The following is a 16,991-nucleotide window of genomic DNA, read 5'->3' on the forward strand; positions in this document are numbered from 1 at the left end:
AGTTCCCCAAGGGTTGGTTCTGGGTCCAGTATCGTTAGTACCTTCATTATTTATTTGGATGATGGGATTGAGTGCCTGCTTAACAAATTTGTGGAAGACACCAAGTTGGGTAGAGTTGCAGTTCTCTGGAGGGTAGGACTAGGATCCTGAATGACCTGGATAGACTGGCAAAATGGTCTACAGCCGTGGTTACCAACCGGTGGATCTTGATCCACCAGTAGCTCTCGGAGTCTCTTGCGGTAGATCTCAGAGCCTCCTGGAGTTGATTCAAGGTTGGGGTGGAGGGGCCGAGTGCCTGTATACATGCACGAGCCCCAACCCAGTAGGTCAGTCTGTGAGGGAGGGAAGGGGCAGGGGCTAGATTAGGCCTGTAGTGAGGGACAGTGCTGCAGAGGCAGGAGCAGGGATAAGTTGAGTGGGGCCCTGGCTGGGTGGAACTTACCTGCTGGGGAGATGCACCCCCAAATAATTTTTTCTCCCTCTGTCTCGATCTGCTCCACCCCCTTCCTTCCCCACAGACTTACCTGCTGGGCAGGGGGTGAGGGTGGCAGTGGCATACAGTAGATCTTGGGTTGCTTTTAAACGCCCAAGGTGATCTCCTACTTAAAAAGGTTGGAGACCACTGATCTACAGTTAACCAGATGAAATTCAACAAGGACAAGTGCAAAGTCCTGCACTTGGGATGGAATAATTGCATGCAGAGATACAGACTGCTTGGAAAACATGACTTTTGAGGAAAGCCTGAAAGAGCTAGGGTTATTTTGTCTGGAGAAGAGAAGACTATGGGGGGATTAGATAAGAGTCTTCAAATACCTGAAGGATGATTATAGAGAGGATGGAGATAGGCTTTTCTCTGTGGCCATAGGGGATAGGACTAAGCACAGTGGACCTGAGCTGCAGCAGAGGAAATGTAGGTTGGAGATGGGAGGAACTTTCTGACTATGAAGGCATTGAAACAGGCTACCTAGAGAAGTGGAATCTCCATCACTGGAAATTTTCAAGAGCAGGTTAGAAAGACACTTGCCTGGAATGGTTTAGTTACTTCTGCCTTGAGCAGGGGGCTGGACTAGATGACTGTGTGAGGTTCCCTCTCTAACTCTGTGTTCCTGTGTTTTGGGGAAACCTGTGGTGGTCATCTTCCTCCCTGAATCCCACAAGTGGGAAAATAAGTGACTTACCCAAGGTTACACTGGGTACAAATGGCAGGATAGGGAGCTGAACCTGGGTCTCAAGTTCCCTGGGTGTAGAGGATGAGGCCTGTGAGGGGACAGCCCAGGGACATGGAGGGGGACATATATACAAGGGGGTGACTGGGCCTGCGCTCTCACTTCTGGGCCATACTCTGTTGTGCATGCAAGCTCCATGACACCAACCAGTTATTCAGAGAGACCACACAAAGCTAGTTATATGCTTCCTTTGCGGAGAGTAGCCAGGACTACTCCTTAATATTATTGTTGTTGCTGGTGGCATTAGCTTTTCAACATGAAGGTTTCCTCAGTGCTGTAAAAGCTGTCTAGAGGAATCACTGCACAGCTGAGCTGCATCTCAGGAGTGCAGTGCATCAAGAATACTGTATCTAAAACTGAAGGGCAAATATAGGTAGAGTGTAATTTCACAAACTGAAATATCGTGAGGATGCTGTTGTTGACCCTTCTGATTTTGCGTCGGATGCCATGGTCGCAAGTAGTTAGGGCCTTTGGTTTAAACCTGTCATGTAGATTATGTTTTAGCTCTGTTGTGGGGCTTTGCTACAATACTGGCTCAGAGGGCAGGGGGACCTTTACTGAATGAAACACAACTTCATATAACTTCTGGGTTGTTTTTTCGGATTTTAAAGTACTAAGTAGGCTCAGTAGCCTTCCCTGCTTGGTGTTTGGTTTGCTGAGATCATGATGCTGACAGGGTATGTGCTTGTAAATTTTAAACCCGTTCCAATCTCTTTTATAAGAGGGAGAATAAAAATGACAGGTTATTAATGCCTTTTGTAACGAATGTTGAAGCTCAGCAATAACTTGGTTAGTTTGTTTTGCTGTTTGAAAGAGGATCTTTCCACTTGAATGGGACTAGTAAAGGAGAAGGGAAAGAGAGAATGTTGTCCAAAAGAGTGCTAATTGTTAGTTCCTATTGCTTTAGCCATTGCAGATGAAGACACTGTACGGATTGCAAATTTGGTTGCCAGACAGAAGAACAAGCCTAAGATGCGAAAAGCCACATGTAGGGCAAATTCCTCCTCCTTCTCCAGCTTTGGTCCTAGCCTGCCTCGGCGAGGGCAGACCCCTCCTGTCCTGCCGGCTGTGGTGAAAAGCGAATTGAAGGACTTGCTGACGCTCTCGCCAGTCCTGCTTTCAGACTTTGATGAAGCCTTTTCGAGGCGCTTTGGACGGGCATTCCAGTACGTGCGTTACGGATTTTTCTCCATGTTTGAAGTGCTGAATGCAGCCTCAGAGATTATTGCTGTTGAACAGACCAGGGCAGGCTCTTTGCTGACATTGAAGAAGAGTCCCTCAGTTAAACAACAGGAAAAAGTGTTAGAAGGTGAGGCTGAACACATTTAATTTGGAGCAAGCAGTTCCAACTAATACCTGCTTACTGCCTAAAGTAAACTTACTGTATTTTTGAGGGAAAGAGGCCACTGGCCTATCAGCGCATCTTTACACATGTTCGGGTGGGGGGGTGCCTTAGAGTGGCTCTGAGAGCTGCTCTGATTAAAGCACCCTTAGCATCTTGTGTATTCAGCATCCTGTGCTTCAAAATGGCAGTGGGAGTGCTTCAACTAAACCTCATTTGATGAGCTGTAGTTAAAATGCCAGTGCTGCCATTTTGAAGCATAGGGACGCTGCATACACAAGGCACGGAAGTTGCTGGAGTGCACTAATTATCACAGTCCATGGCTGGCTGGAGACCATGGCTGGCTAGAGCATGTTAATTAGCAGCAGCACAGTCGACTCAATCAGTCTGCTCTGACATGCTGTAATTACAGCACATCAGGGCAGCATCTCTACATGTCTAGAGGCGCCCTTTTGAGCACCAGTTCTTGTAGGAGTCAGCATAAACATTTTATGGTGCTGCTGTTGAAGCTTGATGACACAGTTGCTATTACAAAAGGGTTCTGACTCTGACTTCCCTTTTCTGAGATGGAAAGCAAATGGCAGCATAGTATGTCTAACCCGTCTGAAAGATAGGTTCTGTACATACAATTGATTGTTATGATAAAAGGTGCCTCTTTGTAGTGGATCTAGATCAGTGGTGCTCAAGATTTTTCCCCCTTGGGCTGGAAGGATGGTGCTCAGACCCTCTGGGGGCAGGAGCTGGTGGGCTGGAACAGTGAGGGGGAGGAGGGCCATGGCTGAGCCCTCATCTGGCTGTGTGGCAGTGCAGGGGGAAAGCCATGGCCTAGCTCTGATACAGCCCTGCAGGGGTGGGGAGGGGTCATGGCCTTGCCTTGATCTGGCTGTATGGGGGAAGGGGTCACATTTGGTCCCGTGGGTGGGAGTGGAGGGGTTGTGGGGAGGAGAGAAGGGGCATGGCCTGGCCTGGCTCCACAACTGCCATGCAGGAGTGGGGAAGGGGGCATGATCCAACCCTAAGGCTGCTGTACACGGGGCAGTAAGGGAGCAAAAAATGGCCCTAAGCTTGCTGCGTTGGTGGGGGTAAGGAAAGAAAGGGGGTGTAGCTCAGCCCCAATCTGGCTGCACAGGATTTGGGAATTTGGTAGCAAGGGAGGAGGGCGGCAGTATTGATTGCCACCAAATTTCCCAAATGGGGGGAGCCCCTTTGGCCGAATGCCATGGCTCCGCAAGCCACATTGGGCCTACAGGCCAAAGCTTAACAGTCCCCCTCTCCTGATCTAGGTAATGTTGGTGTTCGACCAACTGGGGAGACCAAAAGATAGGACTTGCATATTCTAGCAGCTTGTTTTATACATTCTACGTGTAAATCTTATCTCTCTCTTGCACTACCTTAAGGTGACAAGGTGGGTCAGCCAAAGAGAGCAAAGAAGCCCAAGTCTGCTTCTGTGCCTGCCTCTGCATTTGGGAAACCTTCTCCAGGATTGGGGACAGAGAAGCTCCTTCAAGCTCCAAAACCCAGTTCAGAGCCAGTAGATGCACAAGTACTGAACTATGACAACAGAATGAAACAAGTGAGTGACTGAAGAAATAATCTATGAGGTTTTCTTATTATTTGGGAGATTAATTTAGTGATGTCATTGTCTCTGAGGTCAGTATTCACAACATCATTCTAGACTTTAAAAATTGGTTTCAAGATCTAGTCTAGAAATGAACAACCTGATGTTAGTTAGCATCATAATCCAGAAGGCTGTCAGTATCTTGATCAGTTTTTTCTGTCTCTGTGCCCATGCTAACTGTCATCTATCAGCCAATTTCAGTAATGAATATTGGCTTGCCACCTGGTTTTCCTTATGATGCTTTTCATTCAAAGATCTCAGTGCTAATGTTAATCAAGCCTCAACTCCCGTGTGAGCACAGAGAATTTGAATTTTTGCCAGTTTATGTAGAAATCAAGGCAATCAGTGGTAAACCTTGATTCCTACTCTTTTGCTCAGCATACTAGATAAGAGGCCTATGGGGCCATAAAAGAACGCAGGGTTTTTCAGTTGATCCCATAATTGGAAGATAACGTACTCCTCTGCTGTTTTCTGCCCTGATAGGCTTTGTGGTGAGATGGAATAAAACTTGATAATTTACTAGTATTAGGAAAGGGCTTGCTGTCTTGAAATGTTCACTGTGTGTTCTGCATTGTACAGAGAAAGGTATTGTTTTGACGCATCATGCGTATATGGCTCATTGAGAACAGACATTATAGTATTGGCACATGGTAAAAACACACGGCAGCAATACAAGTGGGAAGTGGTGCAGATTTTCCATCGATCTTTCAAATACTTAATGGGAAGTGTGTTAAGGAGGTTTTTAAAATGAATACTGTTATACTGTTTTACATCTAAATAGAGGGAGTGTCATTTAACAAATGAGGGGAAGAGTTCCAAGGATAGAAAGTAGCCTGGAGGGAGATGGAAAGATGTGGATGGTAATGGATACAAGGGGTTTACCAAGGAAGCTTAGGTTGAGAGAAAGGGCAAGTCCAGAACTGTGATAAGCTGATTTAGTTCCTGCTAAGAGTTCCATGTGATATCAGCAAGCAGGGAAGAAAGTTCTCTTTCAGGAGTTGTTCAGTAATCCTTACTTTAAGACTTCCAGAAAGCTAACCTCTGAATGAATGGGCTGCTTTAGAAAGGGACAACACACAATTGGCAGCATAATGGCAAGCAGGTATGAGATGCCTGTACCTCAGAGCAAGTCTTTATTAATGAGTGAACAGCTGGAATCACTGGAAATTAGGAAAGCAAGAGCTAGGTGCCCTAAATCCCCATCTAAGCTGTTTTAACTGCCCCCTGTACATTTGGTGCATTTAAAAAAAATACTTTGCTAAATGCTGGTGTACTGTTTTCTTTCACTGCTTTCCTAAATTTATGTAATTTCTACTGACATGTATCACAAACAAAATTATTAATCCTTAAGTGCAAGAGCCCACTGCCACACCTGATTAGCTACTTAATGAGAATTTTTTTGACTGCTAGAATTCACCATTTTGTTTCTGATATGACTTCTTATTTTTTCTTTCATTTGAAGTTGGAGCAGGATTTTAAGATGATACTTGCACAGAAGGGACCTGGCGGGACAGTCAGCTCCGAACTAAAAAGAAAACTCCAAATTGTAAGTATTAGTATCTGGAAATTTGGGCAAAAACAAGTATTTATTCCTTGTACATTATCAGGAACAGCAGTGCAGCTTCTAAGTAGATATCCTGTTGTTTCAGATGTGGGGTCTGTCTTAGCCACAGATTTACTATGCTTAGTCAGTAGTAAGTGACCTGCTTGTCCTGTTCCCATTAGACTGGGATGTGGTGTTTCCTTTATATTTTTGCCTTTATCTGGATTAGAAAATCCAGGGAAGACTAGAGTTTTAGTCTTTACATGTGAAAGGAGGATTATTTAAATCGGGGGCGGGCAATTATTTTGGGCAGAGTGCCGCTTACTGAGTTTTGGCAAGCCATTGAGGGCTGCATGATGGGCAGCCCAAGACAGATAAATGTTAATTTAAAAAAAATTTTAGGGGCCCCACGGGCTGGACAGAATGGCCTGGTGGGCTGCATCTGACCCCCGGGGTGCATTTTGCCCACCCCTGATTTAAATGTACATGTGTTGAGGTATACAGATTCAGAAATTTAAGTCACACTTCATCTGAGGTTTGGAATGAATACCAAAACACTGGTGGTTTAAAATTGCATGCTGTTGGGGAAATGGTAAAAAATAAGCATGAAAAGCCAGACTATTCTGTTTTGTAGAAATTCATTCACTCACAACTGTACTATTTATGCATCTTCTCTGAGCTATGACCCTCTTATCATTCCCTTCACACAACTGTTTGTTTATGTGTCCTTTTATGTTGTTTAGGTTGTAGCCCAGTATCCAGAGGGTTTGTTTGTATCAAGGCTACCTGGTGAGTTTGAGGTAAGTTTTACCTCTACCAGCTAGGGCTTCTAAAAAGAACTTTAACATTTTTAACAGTGCGTACTTTGTTTGGACTATACTTTCTCTTAACTTAGATGCAGCTGTGAATGCTCTGCACTTCTACAAATCTGACCACAGTCAGGCACCAGAAAATGAGGTGCACAGTCAGTGACCACTGCTGAAAGATGTTGGTTAAATAAATGCCTTGTGCAGCATCACACTGGAACTCTGTGTTAGAGAAGCACAGAACTCAGTTCTCCAGGATCATATCCACGCATCTTAAACAAAAAAACATTTTTTCTCTTCCCATAGTTCCCTGAATTGGACAACTAGCATGGAAAACTTAAGCTTGATTGGTTAAAGTTTGGCAAAGTTAATACCAATTGAAAACAAAATCTTATGGGAAATATTAGGCACTTGTAATGGACAGTTCTGAGATAATACATCCCAGACTTATTAACTACTAAGTGGCCTAGAGGCTGTACCCTGAGTGGGCCATATCAGCAGGAGCTGCCTGACACATGGACCACAGTAGTATGAACCAAGGGCCCCTCAGGTTTTAGATTATCAAGGTTTACCAAGAAAACGTAGGCTGAGGGTCCCTGGCTGACATTATTGTGCTACTTTGTGGATTCTCTTCCATAACCTCCCATCTTGCCTTCACCATGCATGTGGGTGTCTCTCTTCCAACTGCTACGCTGGGTGTATGCATGGTTACCCCCCCACCCCACTGCTGCACCACCTATACATAGATTTCCCCTCCACATTTCCCAGCTCAGCTCGTTGGCTGTAGGGCACTCCTAGTACTGGGAGCTATGCTGCATTGCACCCTGCTTTCCTGGTAGATATAGGAAGCAGAAGATATTGGAGAATCCCTGAGACCCTGGCTCCTGCTGCAGCTGCAGTGATAGAGAGAGCAGTGGGCACCTGGGGACTGAAGATTAACCCATCATGGGCCACATGCTGCTGGAAAGCCTTGGTGTTAACTCTTTTCTCTAGTTCTTTTAGTTTCATTCTTGTGCTTGTGCAAGAGAGTTTACAATTACAGTTCTTCATCAAATGTGCATTTAAAAAAAAAGGTTCCTTTCTGGCAACAGGCACATTTTAAAGAGAAGCTATCGGTGAAGGAGCTTGGTTTCTTCAGTGTGATGGAACTTGTTGGGGCACTTCATGATATTTTCCGTGTTGAATGCAAAGAAGGTGAACGAGACTGGATGGTCTTTGACCTCAAATCAAAGTGCTTAAAAGATAGTAAGTGTGGGTTTTGTGCATCCCTGGTTCATTGTAAAGTGGGAGTGACTGAAGAATGGCTGATGAGGCAGATGTTACTCAGCCAAGTCTATAATGAGATCTATGCCTCTGTGTTAAAGAGAAGAAATGTCTACAAGTCCCAGCATATAATTCTCTATCCTGATCTAAGCAAAATAATGCATGGAGGGTGGTGAAGCACTCTGTGCTGGGATCTTTTTTCCTTTGTTTCTTACCTCTTATTATTTTATTTGTCAAGCTAGAGTGAAATAATTTGTGCTGACATGAGATCAAGATCTCATTTAAATGAATTGACGTAGTACACTCCTGTCTTTTGCCTTTTATATCTGCTTGTCAGGATGATGGTATATCATTGGTTTACCGTTGATTCGTTCCTAAAAAATACTTCCACAAAAATAAACCTAGATTTAAAAAAAAAAAAAAAGGGGGGGGGCTAAAAAAAAGTAGTCTCAATTAATCATGATTTAAATTGCACAGCTAAAAACTCAAAATTATGTGCAGAAAAGCTCAAAATTATGCGGGTACTTTGTATGGATGGGGTGAGGAATTTGTGAAGGTGTGTGGGGTTTGGAACCTGGGGAGGGGGACCTCTGCATGCCCTGAGAGGATGCCCAATCTGAGCAGGGTCTCTGCAGAGCTGCCCCGGGCCTGGGGTGCACCTCCTGCCCTAGCATGGCCCCAGTGGTGGTGAGCTCATCTTGCCCTTGCCCAAGCAGTGGCAGCCACAGGCAGCCAAGGCTGGGGGCAGCTGCTCCAGACCGGGCCTGAACTTCCCCGCTTACTTGCTTAGTGGGTCCCAAGCGGTCCCAACCCACCCTGGGGCCAAGGATGCCAGACAGCCCCGGCATGGCCCAGTGTCGCCTTCCCCTGGCACTGCCAGCCTGGCTGCTCGAGGCTGTGGATAGAAGGGGTGGGTGGGTGTGCCCTTTCCCCCTTTTCCCCCCCGCCTTCCTGCTGGATCTGCTGGGAGACCGCATCCTACCGGGACCCACACAGAGTTGCTGTGGCAGGGCTGCCTGACACTCTTAGATGACATGGCTTAGGCTTGGGGCGGGTTGGGACTGTCTGGGAGCTCTGTCACAAGCTGCTTGCCTGTCCCTGTGCATTCTTGGTCTAGGCCCCCAGGGAATGGTGGCAACAGCAGCCCTGCGCCCTGTGCTCCTGCAGAAGCAGCCACTGCTGGTGGGCAGGGGTGGGATTACCACGGAGCTCCCTCCCTCAGCCCCTGGCCCATGCTGTGCCGCTTGCCCAGCCCCGGCCCAGTGCCACTGGAGCCCAAGCTGCACCCAGTGCCACTGCCAAGCCAGGCAGAGCCACTGCTCTCTTTCCTGTGCTGCCCAGGCTCCCACTGGGACTCAGTGGCTCTGTGTAGGTCCTGGCGGGAGCCCGTGTGGCACAGGGAGGAGAGCAGCAGCGGAATTAGGCATGGCTCAGGCTCTAGGTGCTGGGCTGGGGGCTGCAGTAGGTAGCTCCATGGAAATCCTGCCCTAACCCACTGGCAGCGGCAGTCTTTATGGGGGCGTGGGGCTGCCATTGCCACTGCTCCCTGGGGGCCTGAACTGAGGATGTGCAGGGAACCATGGGCTCAGAGATGGCTCATGCTGGAGCTCCCAGGCAGTCCTGACCTGCCCCGAGCACAGGCTGTGGGATCCAGGGATGCCAGGCAACCCTGCTGTGGCTCAATGTCGCCTTCCCCAAACCTCTGGCACTGTCAGCTCAACTGCTTGTGGCCCTGGATGGGAGCTACGTGTAGGTGCATCCCCCACCCTTCCTGCGGCAGCCACCCAGAACCCACGCCCTACGGCTTCTCTGTACTGCCACTGCTGGGTGGCCTGGAAGCAGTGGTGGTGGTAGTGGGGTAGGGCAGTCCATCTGCAGTCTTTAAAACCACGTGTGCAATTAATGTGTTAAAGTTAATGCGTTAATTGGTTCTTGCATTAACCATGCATGTTGACAGCAATTAATTGACAGCCCTAGTGCCATCTGTTTGAATTTTGTGTGCACATGATCTGCAGCCATTAATTCTTTCTCCTTCCTGCAGGGAAGTTTGGTTGGTCAGTGTATCCCTGATTCTGCTTTAATGAAAATGACCTTGGATCCTTATACTGAAGGGGTTTCAAAATATGGTGTCGCATGTCTAGCTCAACAAAGAGAGAATGTCTTCCATGGGAAGAATATCTTTCATGGGCATGTCTCCATGAGTGGGAACTTGTGTTTCCCTGGGAACAAGTAGCATTGGCACACCTTGTGCTATTGCTACTTGTTCCTGGGGAATGCCTGCACCACATGCTGTCTGGTTCATGGCACATTGCCCTGGGTGGGGTAGGGAAGGCTGGAGCCAGCAACTCTGCTAGCCCCATCAGTCTTACCTGTTGTCCTGGGGGCCTCCAGGAGCTGCAGCCATAGTGCTCCTGCAGAAGGGTGCCTGACCAGCAGCTGGAGTGTGGTTCCAGCCAGCCAGGCTCCAGTTTTGGGTGGTGTGCTACCACCACATGAGCCACCCTGCTTTTTTTAGGTGTGGGTTTTTTGACCCTGGGATCTCCTGGGGTCAAACCCCCCTTGCACTGCAAAGGAATAGGGTGGGAAACTCATGCAGGTGTGGTGTCTGCAGCATGTGGCACTGCAGACGGGTCTGTGGGGCCTCATACAGCACATCTGCGCTTGTCTGGATGTGCCCCATGGGTGTAGTATATGGATGCACTTAAATGAGTATGTATATCTCAATTATAGGCAGAGCCTAGAAAAAGAATAACTTTGGCTCTTGTATAGATCTGAGTTTCATCTTCTCCCACTGCGTATTTGGTTCCACTAGATGATCCATCAATGGATGAGGTTGATCAGCATGATGCTTTGGCACTCTCACTACCTCCAGCTGCTGAGCTCAAAGCCTCCAGCTGGGACTCTTCTGCTAAGGAAACTGAGGCTCTGGACCTGAAGAAAGTCAATGTGTTCAAAGTGGTAACAAAGGTAGTGAAACAGGTGAGAAGTCCCTGATCAAATAACACTTAAGTGTACCGCTAAATGTTTGGAAGCTGCAAATAGCATGGATCTGACTTCTGGGAATTTTAATTATCCCTTCAGTAGTATACTGTGGTTAGAGTTGCCCTCGTCAAGCCACTGCAGTTTGTTTGTTTCTCTTACTCAGCCTCTCCAAATCTGTCTTGGCATGGTGGAGTCTCTAGCAGGACTACATGTTTTTGTGAAAGATGTGTTGTAACTCAAGAGGTTATGGGCTACATACAGAGGTTCCTAAGTGAAGTTATCTGCCCTCTGTCATGTAAGATTAGGCATAATTGTCCTTTTTAGCTATATTATCAAGGGCCATGTGTAGATGAAATGAGGCGTGTGCACAACACTTTAAAGTGGGCTAAATGCTTTTACACTGCTTGAATGGTGTTGGTTGTGCATTAATTCCAGCTGCTGTAGGAAATTTGGCGGCATAAGCACCTTAAATGACTTGGGGTGCAGCAAACTAACACCCCCTACCCCCCCAGCATACCGGCCTGCCTGAGCTGTGTGGGGGCCTGGTGTTTCACTCCACAGCTGCAGTGCCCACCTGGAGGGGGGGCCACCACTGCTGTGGAGGGAAGCACCAACACCACCCCCCCCCCCCAAAAGCCCAGGGACTGCTCCATCTACTGGAGAGGCAAGTAAGTCAGCGGAGTGTGTGCACATGGGTTTAATCAGTCCTAAATTGAAGCGGTGTTTTTTAAAACCGATGGCTTCAATTTAGGGCCCCTGTTTCATCTACACATGCCCCTAGAACTCTTAATTGGGTCCCTCTGTGTTTTTCTTAAATCTCTTGGTCATACGCTGCAGTTTCAGACTGTAGGAGATGATCTGGCAAGTCTATTTTCAGCTCACCTTTTGTTAGTTTTGCATTGCCTACTAATGGTAGTTACAGTATAGGGTGAGAGGTGTCTTTCCCTTCCTTCCTTTCCTCCCTCATTGCTTCAGCTCTCCACACTTTGAAATAATCTTTACAGCATATGCTTCTCTTGCTATTATAAGAAGCTATGTACACAGGTAGAAACTGGATCTATTTAGGTTGCTATTAAGTGCTGCCTCTAAGCTGCTATGTAGACCTAAATAAATAAACCAAAAAATATTTTACCACCTTTTCTGGGAGGAACTGGTTCTTTTTCCTGCTTTTAGGGTGAATTTTGGGTTTTTGTTCCTGTGTGCTTTTTTGTTTTTTTCCCTTGGGTTTCACTGCCACACGGGAACCATTAAAAAATCAGGCACAGTCTTGTTCAAGGTGTCTGTCCCTGTATTTATTTTCCTTTTGTAGAATATCTTAGAGGGAGTTCTTAGCTTTTTGTGTCTCCAGAGAACACCACTTTTGGCAGGATTATAGTTTCTGCTGAGCCAGCTATCCCTAGTATGCATGTGGAAGCTAAGCAGTTGGAATCCCAGAAGCTTCTTCACATGCACTGTAGATCTGAGCACCTGAATTTATTGCTGTCTACCTTCCAGCTTTAGTAGGCTGGGTATAGGACTCAGACTCTGCATAGTGACACACAGAACTTAATCTTCCTCTCCATCACTGGTTGTATTTTTTTTATCTTATTTTATCTTATTGGAATGGTTACTTGTCATTTTGCAGTACTGCACGTGCAGCATCAGCACTTAAACAGGCATCTGAACACCAAGATCTTTTACTCCTTCTGTTTGCAGAATCTAGGTATAGAAGAAGCACTTTTAAACTTGGAGATAATGGAGCCAGAGATCCCGCCAGATGCTGTTCAAGACAAAAACCTCTGTGGTCTCCCGCTACTGGAGAATAGCAGCCTGGTGGGAGTCTTTGTAGAGCACATTGTTTCTCCTAACCAGTTTTACATCCGTATCTGCAGCAAGGAAACATCAGAGATGTTGGAAGATACCATGATTGAGATGAGGTGAGAATGTGTTACATCAACTTGGTGACATGTTCTACTGTGTAAATTGCGTGTGTGTTTTCTTGTGTGCTATAGTAGCTGAGGGACTGATGCACCCAGGTTGCCTTTGTAGTTGGTAGCTTGATGTACGTGTAGAATCCCAGCTTTGATCACCACTTGAAAATATAGACATACAACATATGGGCATAGTGTTTACTCATCCATCTGTGACTGGCAAACAGGGACTATATGTAGTAGTAGTTAAGATTGTACTAGGAGGCCCTTCATCCACCTTTAGAAATATGAACATAAAAGAAATAGAGGAGGAAACTGTGCATTCCTAGGCTCTTTGACATTGCCTACAGTACTGTTGATGTTTTTTTCCAAGAAATGATTTTTCCCATCTCTGTTCCATACTAAAAAGCAGTTTGTGCCCTGATTTCATTATATATTGATATATGTCTTGGTGTATGTATATAGACATTTTTTTTTCTTTTTACACACACACCCACACACACATCCCTTAACAGTGACCTCATGCTTTTATATTTGTGACCTCAATGAATCAGGTTACATGTTGCTGTTTCCATGCATCTGGGAAGTTATTTTACCTTACTGCTGTTGAGGTCATTATTATTAATTTTATGGTAAACAGTAGTTTGATTATGTAATTGAGACATCTGTGACTTTTAGGTGTAGTTACAAAATACTTTTTTGATGCACACTATAACTGAAATTCTAGGCACATGAGAAGCAGCATTGTTTCAAAGCATAATTTTCTGATGGTGTGAGATTTCTTGTAGAAAGAGGCAAAAGAAAGGTGAAACATCCAGTGAACAAATACTTAACAGCATGACTTTTAAACACACATTCTTTTTGTGACAATCCAGATTTTTCTCCACCCAACCACTATGAAAAATTCAAGTGATACTCAAATTGGGATTCTCTGTGTTGGTTTATGTTGGTTCGCTGAGATTTCAAGGGGATAAAGAATCAAAGCTCTTGTTAAAACTGAACTCTGTAATATACTCAAATTGAATGCAGCTGTTGATCCACTATCACTAACTGCAGTTTTTAAAAAGAAAGTTACGTCCCTATATGTGTAGTTCTTTTCGTATTATTTTTACTCTTAGTCTTTGTGTTTGGTTGTGTGTCCATTAGTCAGTGTTTAAAGTCTATTGCACTGAGCAGTCACGTCATAAAAATGATATGGAAGGATTAGTCCCCTTTCTCTGTGTAGGAAGATATTTGCTTTTATATTGATTGTACAAGGTCTTCTTAGCTGTTTACAGTGAGTCTCCTGACAGTTCCTATTAAGGACTTTTTAAGGGCAGATTTTTTTTAAGGAAGACAAGAATGCTCAGGGTGTTTCTCAAGCAGCCACATAATTCATTCTCTTTATCCTGCTCCCTACTCAGCATGACCTGTTTTATCTGTCTTGCAGGAGATGCTATTCAAATAAAACTGTTTCTGATCGTTACGTCATGCCTGAGGCCTTGATCCAGCCTGGTTGTCTTTGCTGTGTAAGGATTTCAGAGGACAAATGGTGGTACCGTGTCATCGTCCATCGGGTACTCAGTGAACAAGAAGTGGAAGTGTTTTACCCAGACTTTGGTAACCTGGGCACTGTCCAGAAGTCCTGGTTGAGATTCCTCAAGTATGTTAATTGTATATGAGGTTTTGTGGTTAGGTTTTGCCAGATCTTTCTTTCTCTTCTAGATTTTATCCCAGTTTCACTTGCTTTGGGGCAAGATCTGTAATCTGTATATTCCACAAAGTATTGTAGACCTGCTATTATTTAGAGGTGTCAGCTGTTCTGGGGTGCTTGTGCAGTACCCGGAATCTTTATTTCCCCTTCCCTTCCTCATACTGCTATCAGTTTGAGGGCTGCCTCTCTTGTTGTCTCTTCATTTTCCTCTTCTGCCTTTCTTCAAGGGGGCTTTGGCATGGGTTGAACCAACAGTCTTCCCTGTCTTTGGCTTAGTAGCCAGTATGTAAGGATGAGATGCATGTGGATGGGGAAGATGTGTAGAAACTCTCTGTGTTGTACTTGCTTTGTGGATGCAGGCTGTTGTATTAAAGATTTTCTTCACTGATACCGATAGCCGTTTAGTTGCCAGGCATATTGGCTGATATTGATCCAATAACTGACTTACAGGAGCACAGCCAGGCAGTGTGGAGAGCAGCTCCCTGCAGGTAAGTCTGTGGAGGAGAATGGGTAAGGGGGAGAAGGAAGGAGTATGGAGGGGGGGTACAGATCAAGGCTTCCATGGTGAGGGGGAGGGATAGGGGCAGGGGCAAGGGGCACTGCCCAGCCAGGATGGTGAATGGGATGCTGGGGTGTGGAGTGGGATGGAATCGTAGGTGGCTTGTCCAGGGGATCAGCATCCTGGTACTTAAAAATGGCGTCTGGGGTGCTTGAACTGGGGACTACACTGTTCAACATCTTCATCAGCAACTTGGACAAGGGGGTGGAAAACACGTCCAAGTTTGCTGATGACACCAAGATGTGGGGAGAGGTAGGCACGCTCAAAGGGAGAAAGAGGCTGCAATTAGATTTAGACAGACCACAGAAGTGGGCGGATGGTAACAGGATGGGGTTCAATGTAGATAAATGCAGAGTGCTGTGCCTGGGGAGAGGGAATCCACACCATACATACAAGCTAGGGAGCTCCCCACTTGTGAGCACAGAGGTGGAAAGGGATCTTGGAGTCATTATTGACTCCAAGATGAACGTGAGCCACCAATGCCAGACTGCAGCCAGCAAAGCCAACGGCACCTTGTGGTACATCCAAAGATGCATCTCAAGCCAGTCCAGAGAGGTGATACTCCCCATCTATGTAACACTGGTTAGGCCACAATTGGAGTACTGCGTCCAGTTCTGGGCACTGCACTTCAAGAAGGATGTGGCCTACCTTGAGAGGGTTCAGAAGAGAGCCACCCCCATGGTCGGAGGGCAACAGGGCAGGCCCAACGAGGAGAGGCTGAGAGACCTGAACCGATTCAGCCTCAGCAAGCAGAGGCTGAGGGCGGATTTGGTGGCTGCCTAAAAACTTGTTAGGGGAGATCAGCAGCAAGTAGGAAGGGTCCTATTCCCCCCAGCAGCACCTGGGGTGACGAGGAACAATGGCCAGAAGCTGCTGGAGAATAGGTTCAGGGTAGAGATTAGGAGGCACTGTTTCACTGTTAGGGTGGCTAGGATCTGGAACCAACTTCCTAGGGAAGTGGTCCTTGATCCTACTTTAGGTAAATTCAAAAAGAGGTTGGATGAACACCTGTCTGGAGTTGTGTGATTCCAGTGTATGCTCCTACGAGTGGCGGTGGATCAGACTAGATGATCTGTTCAGGTCCCTTCTGACCCCAAACTACTATGAAACTAAAGCTTGTCAAATGAGTTTTAGTTCAAGTGCTGCTGCCATCATTTTTAAGATCAGAGACGCTTTTAGGAGCAGAGCTGAGTGGGGTGAGGGTGGCGACAGGCTATGGGCTTGTGGCTCTCTGCTCTGCTACCTTTGCCCCTGGGAACTGTGTGCTTGCCACATGCCCCATCCAGCAGCAGAAGGCACAACTTGCTGCTGCCACTGCTGCTGAATAGGCAGGGGATGTGTGGCTGGGGCAAAGGCAGCAGAATGGACAGCCCCAAGCCCACAGCAAGCAGTCCGTATCTGCTCTGTGCACAAACCTGGGGAATACATGCCCCTCCATGCCTCCCTTTGGTGTGCATGCAGTGGCAGGGAGCCAACCCTCACTAGGCCACTCATGGCTCTGTTCTGCTTCCTGCTTGGGGTCCCATTCACCATTCTGGCTGTGCAGCACCCCTGGAGCCTTCCCCACTCCCTCTCTCACTGTGAGGTTCCTCAATCTGCCCCCCTCATGCCTTTTTCTCACCCATTCCCCTCCACAGACTTACCTGCAGAACGCTGCTCTCCATGCTGCCCAACTGTATTCCTGGCCACGTGTATGCTGTGGCTGTGCGCATGCATGCAGCATCCAGGAGCTCTGGCCAGAAGTCATATTGTATTTATTGGTGAGATCATCAGCTACACTGGCCAAAAAAAGCCAATAGCTAATAATGTTTTATCAGTGCTGATCCTATATGGCACTGATTTTTGGTGCACATCTAGTTGTATTTTAAGGCTGTTGTTTGGGTATCTTTCAAGAACATAATTTAAAAACACAAATGCGAGGTGACTTTGGATTATAAGATCAAGAAAACAAGTAGCTCCCAGCAGCTTTGTACTGTTCTGTTTTTTTTTAGATCCCAATATATAACCAAAGAGTAATGGATTTGATTCCCGTTTCAGATGCTGCTATTC

The 16,991-nt window shown here is 46.3% G+C and overlaps 1 protein-coding gene across 2 annotated transcripts in view; it reads left to right on the plus strand.

Annotated features, from left to right (window-relative positions):
- TDRD5 (tudor domain containing 5) overlaps positions 1–16,991 on the plus strand; it is a 47,783-nt gene that overhangs the window by 1,181 nt on the left and 29,611 nt on the right. For both annotated transcript variants that reach the window (XM_019530925.1, XM_019530926.1), the window contains exons 2-9: positions 2,134–2,535; positions 3,966–4,141; positions 5,649–5,732; positions 6,473–6,529; positions 7,627–7,780; positions 10,611–10,777; positions 12,476–12,696; positions 14,120–14,332. In XM_019530925.1, the coding sequence (XP_019386470.1) occupies positions 2,134–2,535; positions 3,966–4,141; positions 5,649–5,732; positions 6,473–6,529; positions 7,627–7,780; positions 10,611–10,777; positions 12,476–12,696; positions 14,120–14,332 (1,474 nt within the window). The remainder of the gene's footprint in view (positions 1–2,133; positions 2,536–3,965; positions 4,142–5,648; positions 5,733–6,472; positions 6,530–7,626; positions 7,781–10,610; positions 10,778–12,475; positions 12,697–14,119; positions 14,333–16,991) is intronic.

The sequence above is a fragment of the Crocodylus porosus genome, unplaced genomic scaffold, assembly GCF_001723895.1.
Source record: "Crocodylus porosus isolate Cpor-Errol unplaced genomic scaffold, CroPor_comp1, whole genome shotgun sequence".
Lineage (NCBI taxonomy): Eukaryota > Metazoa > Chordata > Crocodylia > Crocodylidae > Crocodylus > Crocodylus porosus.